Source organism: Pleurodeles waltl, chromosome 7, assembly GCF_031143425.1.
Source record: "Pleurodeles waltl isolate 20211129_DDA chromosome 7, aPleWal1.hap1.20221129, whole genome shotgun sequence".
Taxonomy (NCBI): Eukaryota; Metazoa; Chordata; class Amphibia; order Caudata; family Salamandridae; genus Pleurodeles; species Pleurodeles waltl.
Genome location: NC_090446.1, coordinates 204,545,083 through 204,558,216, shown reverse-complemented (window position 1 = coordinate 204,558,216; position 13,134 = coordinate 204,545,083). Strand labels below are relative to the sequence as shown.

General features: G+C 44.0%; 1 protein-coding gene and 1 long non-coding RNA gene across 2 annotated transcripts in view; one reads left to right on the top strand and one right to left on the bottom strand.

Moving 5' to 3' along the window:
• The window catches only part of LOC138247229 (uncharacterized), a 73,940-nt gene extending 70,998 nt beyond the window's left edge, over positions 1 to 2,942 (bottom strand). Inside the window, exon 1 of the long non-coding RNA XR_011194375.1 lies at positions 2,846 to 2,942. This is a non-coding gene — a long non-coding RNA (uncharacterized lncRNA). The remainder of the gene's footprint in view (positions 1 to 2,845) is intronic.
• Positions 2,943 to 3,614: 672 nt separating this feature from the next.
• VAPB (VAMP associated protein B and C) overlaps positions 3,615 to 13,134 on the top strand; it is a 316,279-nt gene continuing 306,759 nt past the window's right edge. Inside the window, exon 1 of the mRNA XM_069243578.1 lies at positions 3,615 to 3,885. Within this exon, the coding sequence (XP_069099679.1) occupies positions 3,828 to 3,885 (58 nt within the window). The 5' untranslated portion in view covers positions 3,615 to 3,827. The remainder of the gene's footprint in view (positions 3,886 to 13,134) is intronic.

The window sequence follows — 13,134 nt, the reverse complement described above, 5'->3', positions numbered from 1 at the left end:
TTGGGATTTGGTTGTGTCTTGCTTGAATAGGAAAAGCACTTCCTTTAGCTCAACTATTTACTTTATTGGAATCTGATGCTATAAAGCAAAGATAGCTCAGTGAGCTGAGCACCCAGTGATGATTTCCTTGTATAACTGGCAGTTGACTCTAGAATTTTAGCGGGGATACATTTTGTTCTTTTGACGATGATGAAATGAGAAACTTTGTGCCACCTGAATAGGCCATTTAGGCCCTGATTATGAGTAAAGTTGGATTTTATCGCACATGATAAATAACAATACCACATAGTATGTTATTTATCGAGCGCAATAAATACCAACTATAACAAGTTGTTGGTAAATAACATGTGGATTTTAGTTTTTAACTCACCAAAATTTCTATCATATGATAAATACTGTATGGTTTTCCCTGTTAGATTTTGGCAGGTTTCACTTGCAAATGTAACGAAGTTTGAGTTATTTAACACATCCGAAAAATATTGGATGTGTTAAATACCTAACAACTTGTAATTCCAACCCATGCATAAACATGATAGCATGGGTCAAAATTAACCACCCAACTTATAATAAGGCCCTTCAATTTTTAAGTGGCAAGAGACAATTGGGTTTGTGGTGTGCATCATATTTATCATTAAATGTCACACCCCATCCCCAAAGATGATATCTCCTAAAAATGCCACCCATCCATCCAGCTAAATGAAACATGTGGCACAATAATTGGACACACATACATCCTAGCACATAACACATCAAGTGTATAGATGGAAGTAGCCGGCCATTACCCACAGCCACCCACCTATAGCTACAACTTACATCTGAGCTATACAAAGCTCTCCTGAATCCAATGTCTGCCAACCACTTCTACGCCAATCAATGAGAACCCCAGAACCAAAAGGGCACCTAAAGCCCAAAAGCACTTCCAGCACCTGAGTCCTGTGAGATTACTGTAGCAACAGTAAGGGAGGGGTGGGCTGAATTAGGAACTAAACAGAAGGGGACTGTGCAGTGAGAGAAGAGAAAATGTGTTTATTAGCTCAAATTATTGATAAAAGGGGTTTACAGAAGGTGTGAACCCTGCACTCTTCTAACTGAAAATCTGATTTTGAGAGATTGTTCTATCACAACAGGAATGTACACATACATTATTTTATGTTATATTATACTATACTATTATATGTTATGTTACATCATGTTACGTTACGTCATGTTATGTAACATCATGTTACATTACGTCATGTGATTGGCTCGTACCTGCACAGTGCTTGCAACTATAGTTATGGCACTGTAGCACTTTCTTTATCTGGGCCCACCTACTTGCGGAACTGGAGGAACCATTGCCTTATTGTGTATGTTATTTGTTGGAGTTTGGTTTTGCTTTTAGCAGAAAGTTTGTTCTGTGTTCAGTGTCTGTTTGGCTTGTTTGAGACAGTGCGTAACAGGATTGGTCTAGGGCAGAAAATAGGCAGGGGCACCACCTCAATCCACCCCACTCACTCCAATCCACCACACTCTACTACTATCCACCCACTCTATCCCAATCCAATCCACCCCTTCCCAGTCCACCCTACTCCAATACATCCAGCCCGCCCGCCACACTCCAATTCATCCAATCCACCCCACTACAAATCAATTACCCCACTGCAATCCACTACACCCCATTCAATCTAATCCACCCCCTCTAACCTAATCCACCCCACTCTAACCCATTCCACCCCATCACTCCAATCCAAACCATCCACCCCAATCCAGTCAAATCCATCCCACTCAAATCCCCCCAATCCCATCCACCTCACTTCATTTCAATCCATCCCACTCAATCCTCCCCTACTCCACTCAATCCACTCTACCCCAATCCAATCCACCCCACTACCTCAATCCACTCCACCCTTTTCCACCCCACAACACACTCTGCCACTGAACTCTACTCAGCTGTACAACATTCTGCCCCCTGTACTCCACCCTATAACATTCCAACAAATTCACTCAACTTTGACACTCCAAGCCACTAACTTGTAGCCATGCTGAACAGCAGCCACACTGGTATACAACATGTCAAGGCACATTGCCAAAGGCAATAGGTCTTGTATGGGGCAGACCTGTAGGCTTTGTAAATGCTTGTTTCAGAAAGGTACCTAAACATGCTAACTTCCAACAGGAAACGGTGAAGTTCCTCAGGCTCCACTCCAAAACAACACCGGCCCAAAACAGACGTGTCACGCCCATCAGCGCGTGCGCACTCCCCTGTTAAATTGTATACAAGTAGTAGAGCCCCTAACACTAAACAGGATCGCTGCACCGTGAGACTGCCACAATCGACTTCATCAGATTACAGAAAAAATCAACGTTAAAAGAAAATTATTAAAGGTTATATCGAAGTTGCTCGTTTTTTCTCCTAATACGTACGTTCCTCAATCCTCAAATGTAATATTTATGAGAAGTGTTTAGTGCTGTGCATGGCATTGCAAGGAAAACATATCACACTAAAAGCAACCTAATGACTTTTTGTCGAGTAAAAAGTATTTACTGCTCTTCAGTTTTTCCAACAAGTATAGTACACAACAGAATCGTGGGTCGTGTTACGCGCCCCATCACAAGCCGGCGACAATGATTAGAACCATTATTGAAAACCAAAAAGCACGCTGCGCTGAGTATGGATTTTTCCAGTAAAACGCGTGCGGCAGTTGGTACTTTTACCCAATCAAGGTCATCCCTGATTATTTGCATTTTAGTTTAAACACTTTCGAATGTTATGCACCTCTCGAAATTAAAACAAATAGAAATGCAATTCATTATAGCACAATCACTATTGTCGTGGGGAATTTGCAAATTATAACATGGCTTTTACCTTGCAGTATGTAAAGGTGGGGCTCCGCAAGTCGTGCCTTCGTTCTATTGGGTAGGCTCCCTTCGACGCATTTAGCCTATGGAGTTTAGCAAATACGATAGCCAATCAGCCAAATGGGGCCAAATACATGAATGCAACAGAAAGCTCAGGACTTCCCATAGATGTGACAGAAAATGTGTAAAGACTGGAATAAGTCAGTTTAATAAACGAACTAGAAATTTAATAAACGAACTGGAAGTGTAACAAAAAAAGTAATGTATCTTATTTATTAGCCGAAATAGAGCTGTATTATGTGGTAATATAAGAAGTGCGTTATTTATGACAGATATATATTAATGTAGTTGTGGAATACGAGGAACCAAACTGATTACACATATAGAATTATTAGCAATGAAAATAATTTCAAAATGGCGGCATCATGTTGAAACAGACGAAGGACTGCCATGAAAAGTGCTTTCTAGTCCCACTTTGCCAGGCATGAAATGTAAACATTAGCAATATTTTCAGTATGACCACTATACATAGTTATGTGCAAGGTTAATAATTCACATTGTTTTGACGACATTATTATTCCGTTCAGGCAATCGCTACAGATTAAGCCTAGTATTAAATTGTAATACGATGCTCTTTTTGCTGTTCCCATTCATATGTTTAATATCTATGTGTTGTATATTTAATTTATAAGCACCAGTAGTTCCTAATGTCCTGTTCCGCCCGAGTATATAAAGCAGACACAGGGCTACTTTAGTTATAGCCCACGCAAGGAGGCTGTCTTCCAACGTGGCCGCCTTGTTTGTGCACTTCTGGAGACAGGGCTTTTGCGCCTGCTCCGCTGCCAGGACCGCCTCCTGCTGCAGCCGTCGCATCCCCACCCTCAGTCAGCCTCCCTCTCTGGAACCTCCTCGTCTTGCCGCTCGCCCGGCCGCTGCAGCAGCACCCTGACTCCCTGACCCAAGCGACCAGCGCTCGGCGCCCCCCAGACATGGCGAAGATAGAGCAGGTGCTGGTGCTGGAGCCGCAGCACGAGCTGAAATTCCGAGGTAAGACGGGAGGGCCGCGCTGCCGACTGCCTGAGCCAGGCCTGGGGTGGCAGCCATCTTCATTGCGCCCCGGTCCGGCCTTATATACCACCCTGTGAGCCTCCTTGACTCTCCTGATATGCCACTCTGTAGCGCTCCCGTCACCGGAACCCCTGCTACTGCTCCGCTTTTTTTTTTTTTTAATGAACACAGTTGTGTCATGGGCGTGAGAGCATGCACCGGCATCGTTTAATGCTGTTACCCCAGAGGACGATGGATAACTCCTACACTGCCTGACCTGCGCTGTGTGTGTAGGGTTAATTATGGCTGGCAGGAACTTAAATGCCCTTGTCAGGAACCGCACTATTGCTGTCCTGGTAAGGCTGGTAAAGGTTTGTGACAGTCTGCATCGTGATGAGGGTTTACCGGAGCAGCTTTCAAAGTGTTCCTCTGTCACTCCACAGCATTCTGGCATTAATAAACTGCGAAGCCGTGGACCAACAATAGCCCTTTGGCTGTTTTAAAATCATACGTTTTGTGTGCTTCTGGTCACATCATTGCAAGAAATTAAACGTATTCCTGTAAACACTCTCATATCCCTTCTATACCCGTCACAGCTCATTTAAAGCATCTCCTGTTTCAACAAACCTTTACAATTCCCTCATACAGGCATGTTTACAACCGCATGCCCCTCTTAATATACTATGAGTGTTGTCTCCTCAGAGCCATATATTTATATATACTAACTCGCACAATTTTATATATGCACCCACTTTAGAAGATGCATCGCTACCTATTGTAACCCACGGTCACAACGTCTTTGTGTTCAGTTAATATGCTAAAAAGCAGACGTGATTACGCAAAAATGGATTCTACACAATTAAAATGAACTTTACAAGAGTGGAATTAATTGTGCCGTAGGTGTATTTGGTTTTGAATAGCAGGCCTGTAACTGAGCAATGGTTGGACAAGCTGTGAATGGCAATCCTTTTGAAGAATGGTAATGGAGAATTTGAGGTGAATTGGAGTTGATTTTTCACTTGAAAAACGTAAACTCCTGCTCATGGTTGTCTGTGACCTGAGGATTTATTTTTTAGTTTGTTTTAATATGTGCTCAGCACGAAGGTCTATGCATGTCGTATGATTTCTAGACGGTGTAAGCCATCTACTGAAGGCCACCTTTAACTGGGATTAGTGGAAAGCTCTTTTGACAAAGTGCATAGCATCTCTGAAAGCGAGAGCAAATTCATTGACCTATGCCTAACGTTTTGAAAAGCACTTGCAACCCCAAGTATCTGTGTTGTTTTTATCTTTTTACCCGCGAGCATGTTTTTAATGGAGCCCAAGCGTAAAAGCTCAAATCTAATCTTCATTCCTTTTTGAGAGTGCTAACAAACGATTAAATGCAATGCACCATGTGTTCTGTTTATTACACAGCACATTTTATTTACATGCATTGTTTCAACATAAAGAAAATAAGTTAATACCGGCGAGTATTCTTTAATTAGCTATCCAGTTAGATACATGCACACGAGTAAGCCCCTTGACTACCCTGCGCATACAAACAACACAGGCTTCTTTGCAACTTCATAATCACTTGTGGCAGGACTGGTACACAACATTGTCACACGTTTTTCTTCACATGTAAAGCGTCACGTTATTTAGAAAACAAGGTGTCATGGTATTCGTTTACAGTCCTCAGCAGTAGAATGGATCATATCTGCAGTCTTTTTCTCTCACATGTATATTACACTGGTGAGCGGTTTAATTGCCGCTGCCATCGAACTGACAGAACTTTTGTCCGCCACCATGACATAGTTGAATAACATGCTGGCAGAAGTGTAGCCAAGGAACTGAAAAGTGGGGGTATTCGGGCACCCACTCTTAAGGGGGGAAAACAAGCAATAGGAGGTGATTGAGTGGCGAACAAAGCGGGCATGATGCAAAGCCGGGTTCATATTCGTATGAGTCCGTCCTAGGTCCAGTTGCACCAACGAACACCCTTTTCATTAACACATAAATACAGTTATACCTACAAGGGCTGCGCTATTGCAGTAAAATGCTTTATAACTGTTATTACAGTGACCATAAATACTCAGTGATACACCACTGACAATACAATATGATAAATATATTATTGATATTTACAAATAGAGATCTCTAAAGTATGGAAGTCCTCTCCACCCAACATTCTAGACATTGATTAAAACACCTTCAAAAGTTTAGGTAACAAATCTTCTACCCTTGTCAGTTGCAAAGCTTTTCCACAAGCTACACAGCTTTTCTATCCTTCCTAATTTGAGATGGTTCTTTTTAGTCAATAGCTACAACAAGCATCCATACATTTGTTCCAGCCACCAAACGCCAAAGACCTGTCTTCCTCACATACCATTTCATATTCTAATTTATGCACATGTCCCTCTTTATTCCATCACGTCCGCTTATACCATGTCAATTTGACAGTCCTGTATGATTTCTATTTTTTCACATCTTCCATTTGAACTACATTGTCAGTCTTGGAGACCTGTGCTAATTATCTGGTGAGCCTGGCCTACCTTGCACCTCTTAACACCATGCCTGAAATGTTTAGCGTGATAGCAAACATATGCAATGATTCCACTGTGTTTTGTTTGTGGATATTTGCAGTAGATTTTAAAATGAATTCACATGCCTCCCCCTTCCGTTATTAGGTTTCGTCTCTTTTTTTTTTTTTGTTTGTTTTTTTTTTTTGTTCAACCTATGCCCTCTTTGTTTGACCTGTTATAGACAAAAGTTTGTGTAAGCCCAGGTATGCCTAGAAATCACCTTGTATCGCAGAGCGGCACGCCAAATCACATGTAAATTTACTCAAATCTTATTGGTTATCTGCACCATAACAAAGTATAAAAAAACACAATTCTAAAATACACCACGTTTACACACCTTTTTAGGGTTGAGCACGCAAGCGCCCTGGCCTCTGTTGTAATCTCTGTGGGCTTTTAACCACCCCATCAGTTTCGATGGTTCGTGGGCTTAGCTTTTAAAATTTGCTTGATTTCATTTGTGAAAGGCATGCATACATCCTGCCTTTTCCTGTGTCTAACCCTCCTCAACAGCACCGGTATACTACTGAAAACATGTTTTCTGCATGGCTTCTGGACTACTTTTTATTTTTATTTCCTACACAGTGTGATCTTGCTGGGCAGTAGTTGAGCGCTATGTATGACATTGACCTGTTACATGCATAATTGCATAACTGCCGATACGTTTGGCTGCAAGCGAACTTCTGTTTCCTTTTGTGTGCCCCTTTACGATCATGCTGTGGCACTTTAAATCGTCTCACTTACGTAAAACTTTATTACTTTCCATTTTCAATTTATGGGCAAGAAAAGTCTGGTTAGGACTTCATAACGCTAATAGCTCGAAGTCGAACAAATGCGAGACATTTTGCATTGCAAATGCTTGTTAGGTTTTGCTTTCAATGTGCTTACGAAATGTGTTTTAAAAAATCTTAATAGGGGCTTACAGCCCACCTCTTAACAATTAGTGGCTTGCTTGCTCAATTCTTTGTGTTCTTTTGGTTATTATATGGGATGATTGGTTTCCCTTCATCTTCCCTCATGTGCTTGTTGTCTGTGGAACATGGACAAAGTACCTCTTCGTTTTGAAGTCTTCATCTGCTGCTTTTGTTGCTGATAATATTTTTCTTAAACTTCAATGTATGCTCCTATTGAGTGCATGTTTGCAGTCTCTCTCTCTCTCTCTCTCTCATTTTTTTTTCCCAAGCTCCTGCTCTGTTGTTTCATCCTCCTCCAGTCCTCTGTTCTGTTTCAGCCTTCCCTTTTATTCCTCCTGCTGTCCGTTCTTTTTATTTATTTTTCCCCTTAACTCAACCTCCTACAGCCCATTGTTTCCTGCTATATTGTATTTCACCCCTGCTCTCCATTGTCAAACCCACACCACTCGCCTCCAGCTTTTTCTTGCTGTCTTGGTTATTAATCTTCCCCTTTTTCTCTGTTGGGTGGAAAGCCACCCCCAACTCTCCTCCTCTCCATTGTATGAAAAGCCACACACCCTTCTGCCACTCTCCATTGTGTGAAAACACACTCCTCCTTCTCTCCAGTGTCTCAAAACCCAGCTCCCTCCCTCGTGTTGCTTGATGCCCACCCTAACTGTTCTTGGACACATTGCACAACACTCGTTGCTGCGCAAAATGACTTAAAAAAAAAAAAAAAAAACACTGACAGTTGATTATGGCTGCGTTAGTGCTTTTTTTTTCCTTTTTATTTTTTTTTATTACTTTAAGCCATGTTGCACTGCAGCTCAGGCTTCGGTGCAACGTGTAAAGCCACTAGAGTTTTGCGTAGTCAACATATTGGCTTTGCTAATGCTTGTTATTAAGTAGCTGACACAGTTTCTTGACCAAAATACATCTTAAATTGGAACACGACTCATTGGTCACGCATTAGTTTACGCTCATTCCGCTAGTGGACTTTGTAAGATGCTGGGAGTTTAGCGGAAAAAAGTATAGAATCGACATTCTGTACCCTATGTGCTTTGTCCAGCTTAGAGTGACATTGGAACCAGTGGTATTTAAAAAAAAAAAGATTTGTTCTTTCTATGAAGTAGTGGTTCTAATGTTTGCAAATTCTTTAACCAGTATAGATGTGCTCTGGGAGATGGCCTATACTTATGTATCATGATGACAGGAACAACTGTTTTTCAAGATTCTTCCTTAGTATCTTAGAAATAAAGCTGTAGTGACACAATTTTCTTCGATTTAATCTGCTCATGCATCAGCTGGTCAGTTACTGTCTTTTTAGGGTCGAACCTGCGCTAGCATGCGCTTGCGAGACGCTTTTAGTAGTTAGAAAAGGGCTCAGAGCCCTGTCCATGTCATATCGGTGTCTTTTATTGGTTCATGGGCTTGCCTTTTAAAATCTGCGTGCTTTCATTAGTGGAAGGCATGCAAATGTCATGCCTTTTCCGGTTGTTAGCAGCGATGGGGCAGATGGGCCTAAAAAAATAGGCTGATCTGTCTCCAAGATGGGCAGAAATGGCCATCAGTAACGTGCCCCCTTTGGGGGGCGACCCTTGCCAAAGGTGCTGCCCCCCCCACCCACAAAACACACACACAGGATCCATGGTGCTTAAGTGGATTCTGCAGATGTGCGTAAAAGAAATTGGCTGATCTTCCCCCAAGGGGGGCAGAAATGGTCATCAGTAATGTGCCCCCCTTTAGGGAGCGATGCTAGCCAAAGGGGCCGCCCCCACCCACACAAAACACACACACGATCCCTGGTGCCTCAGTGGATTCTGCTCCTCTTGGGGGCAGATGGGCCTAAAAAATATGGCCACCAGCTCTGTGACCCCTTTAGGGGGGGTGACCCTTGCAAAAGGGGGCACCCCAGCATAAAACAAAAAAAAATCCCTGGCGTATTGGTGGTTTCTGCCCCCCTTGGGGGCTGATGGGCCTAAAACAAATAGGCCCATCTGTCCCCAAGGGGGGCAGAAATGGCCAATACTAATTTTGCCCAAGGGGTGCCCCCAAAACACACACACATACCACATAATGTCTGGGGCATAGTCGGTTTTGAAAAGTTCTTTTAGGTGTAGCCTGAGATCTTTAGCTGTCTGTCAAGCTTGTGCATGAAAAACATCTTGCAAAATATAAACACGCATAGAAGAACTTTGGGTCAGCCCTCTTCAGCCAATTATTTTTACAAATGCCATGTACAATCTGCTTCCAAGCATGACATAATGAGCATCCTTTGCAACCATGCTCCGTAGCACTGTGAAGACCAAAATTTGCCTGAGCACATAAGAATGTCTTCTTAAATATGTATGCTTCTTTGTTTGTGAGCTTTATATGACCCATTTGACAGCTTTTTTTGAATTTTTGAATTTTATTATTCAGGTAGTGTTACCAGCTGCTTGCTTTCAGGTCACTTACTCTGCAGTGCTCTGTGTACTGCGTGTCCACTGCTTCTAAGCTAAGTGGATATCTTGAAATGGTATTGGCCGTATCATGTTTTACAGATCCAAGATGGCTGCCATATTTAGAAACAACGTGTCAGCTGTCTTCAATTTGTGCAGCAGTGCTATACTGTGCAAAATGCCAATCCCAATGCAATGTTTACTGGGTGACCAGCTTGAAATTGTATTAAGCCTAACATATCACTGTTTTAGTGATCTATGATAGCCTCCATGTTGCTTCCAAGTGTGGTTCTATGTTGGAACTTTAGAATGATGATACACTATCCACAATACCATTCCAATATTGCCACCCCAGCTATGTTTAATTTTTAACCATTTTTTTTTTTTTTTTTTCATCACCAGCACACAGGAGACAGAATTTTATGTTTTGATTTTTCTATTTTTCTCCATCTTTTCATTTATCTTCTCTTGAATTTGTGTGTTTTTTGCAGTGGGTGGTGAGTTGAATGCAAGAATGAATCAGTAGGTGGAGCAATTTGTTAGGACGAGTAACAGAGCACTTTTTTTTTTTTTTGTGAGTTCCTAAACTCATCAGTGACTGGAAAGTTATTTTCAGTGTCCTACGATATTGCCTGTTTTTTAAACAGGCCTGTTCAGATTATTTTTTTAAAATTAAGTTCTTCTGTTTTGTTGCTTTGTCTTTCTTCAAAATAAAGTGTTACGGTATTGAATTGGAGAATGTTTCTTGCTAGAACCCCACATTTTGACTTTCTGGTAGTATTGGGTTATAGGATGTGTTTCGTAGCCAACCAAACTACTTCAGTTTTCCACTCTCTCAATGATTTCATGACGGCTCAATGTCTGATTACTGGCAGATTAGGCATCCATTCTAGGTGTCCTTTTATGGCACATAAAAATTGTCTTGTATTCTATAGCTATATAAGCCAAGTCAGTTTGTCTTATTTATTTTGTTTGTATTAATTCTTTTCCACTTGAAGTATTTCAGTTTTTAATGTAATGTAGGGAGATTTTTTTTATTTTTTTTATATATATATATATATATATATGATTTTACTAGGTTTTTTTAAACCATATAAGCAAAGCATCACAGCAAGACCTGTCTGGTTTTAAGATAAGCATGCATGTGAAAGAGGGTGGAGCCAAGATGGTGCAGGAGACTGACACTTAGTGAGGAAGCTCCGTCCCAGCCTCACAGAATCCTGAGCGGAAATCCGTTTGCCTCCAAGTCTGGGGTGAGACCGGAGAACCACCACCGCCAGTGATCCCGGAGAGGTGACTCTGGGCAAGGGCTGGCTGGCTGCCTGAGCTAGAGGGCCAGTGTGTTTCCTGGGTTTGTGGTACCTCTGATGTTGGGGCGCTGTGGTGGTGGGGGGGCACTGAGATCGGGAAGGGTCTTTAAGGTCGGGGAGTGTGCGAAGCGAAGCAAAGGTGAAAGCGGAGCTGCCAGGAGGAGCCTGGATGGAGCAGACGGAGGCCTAGCCCAGTGAGACCGGCAAACGCCCCCGGGCAGAAAGATGTGTGCTGGCTGGTGCCCCTGATCAACTGGTGGGCTCGCATCGGAGGGGGGATGTGTGTGTGGGGGGGGGGGGGGCTGTGGACGAGTGGTGGATACGGGGCATCCCCCCAAATGGCAGGATGGTACACGAAGTAGATGAAAAAGGCTTGGAGGTATACACAAAAAAACGATGCCTGGGATGGGGGTACTGAGAGGCCCCCACCCCTCCAACACAGTTTACTGGTCTGTGGGGCCTTCTTGACCCCCCCCCCCCACCCCCCTCCCCCTCCCACTATCCCCTGGGACCTGACAATCCTTATGATGGTGACGCAGCCATGGCAGAGGTCCTAGGGGGCTGGTCCTCGGTGAAGGGCATTTTATAACACAATTGGAGGGTGGGAGACAGCAGTGGTGGATGGAAACCTAGCATCGCTGGCGGGATCGCGCCGGGTGGGAGGGGGGCAGAGTGGGGCCTGTGCAACTCCTTGAGTGGGAGTGGACTTGGGACTGGTGTCTACTAGCGGATCCCTGCAGCTGGTGGCAGGTGGAGAGGTGCCCCATACAACTGTGAACAGTTTTTTTTTTTTTTGTGTGCTTCAGGCACCCCTTCACTCCTAAATTGGGTCTGCCTGGGCCTCCTTTGCAAGACACCAGCGTGGGTGCAATGATGGTGGGGGTCTCTGGATGGATTGGTGTCCTGAGAGCCGGGGTGTCAGTGGTGAGCTACCCCTGCGAGGGGTGGATATTCTCTTCTCCACTCCCCATGCGTCTGGACCCCCTTCCTTTTGGTGGGGTATAAGCTGCCTGCTGCTGGTGCGGAATGGGGTTGTTGCTTGATAGGGCCTCGCCACTGGATGTCCCCAGGTGTCTTTGGGGGTGATTGTGTGTGTGGAGGAGACAGGATGGTGAAAGATAAAGATCCCAAGCTGCCCTGGCAGGGCTTTATGGACTGCTACAGGAAAGTGGTGACACCCTCCGCCCTGACCCTGGAACCCCGGGCGGTGCCAGACAATGCTGCTCTTCTGTCTGCAGTTCAGTCCTCCTGAGAGACCCTGGCTGGGCAGGTAGGAGAGGTACAATTGGAGGTCTCCCTCCTGCATCAGGATCTCTGGAATTTGGCAGTGCATGTCACTTCAGCCGAGACTCGAATATCAGATCTGGAGAACACTGTCCGAGATCTCCGTAAAGAAGTGTCCGAAACAGGAGTCCTTAATAAGGATATTGTGTGTCGTTTGGAGGATCTGGAAAACCAGGCCCGCAGAAACAACTTGAGATTTGTGTGATTCCCAGAGGGGCAAACGTGGGCCGCTTTCTATATACATGGCTGAGAACTTTGCAGCCGGCAGGACTCTCCGCAAAGTGTTTTGTGATTGAGCATGCCTGTTGGGCTCTGTGGGGTAGACCCCCTCCGGGTCCCCCTCCTAGGCCAATAATTACCCAGTTTCTAAACTTTCAAGAGACATGATTTTGACATATGTTCATAGACTGGGGGAAGTCTGTCATGACAACTCTAAGATTCTTATCTTCTCTGACTACACTAGAGACGTCCAAGGGAAAACCACCTTCTTCCAAACACCAGAGGAGGTGTGGGTGTGGCTAGAGGAGCGTCCCTGGCTCTCTGGGAGGGTGAGCCAAGAGACTGACTGCAGGCCCATGAATAGAGGAGTGCGAGCAAAGGAGTGGCTTCGCCCCAGGCGAAAGGGCAGGAGGTGGCAAAGGGGCGGACAGACCGGCCGTGACGGCAGATGTGGGGGACAAGGAGTGGAGTAAATTAGTCTGTTTTGGATGGAAATCGCGGCTGGCTCGGGTGTGGACATTGAGTCTGAGACTAAGTCTCC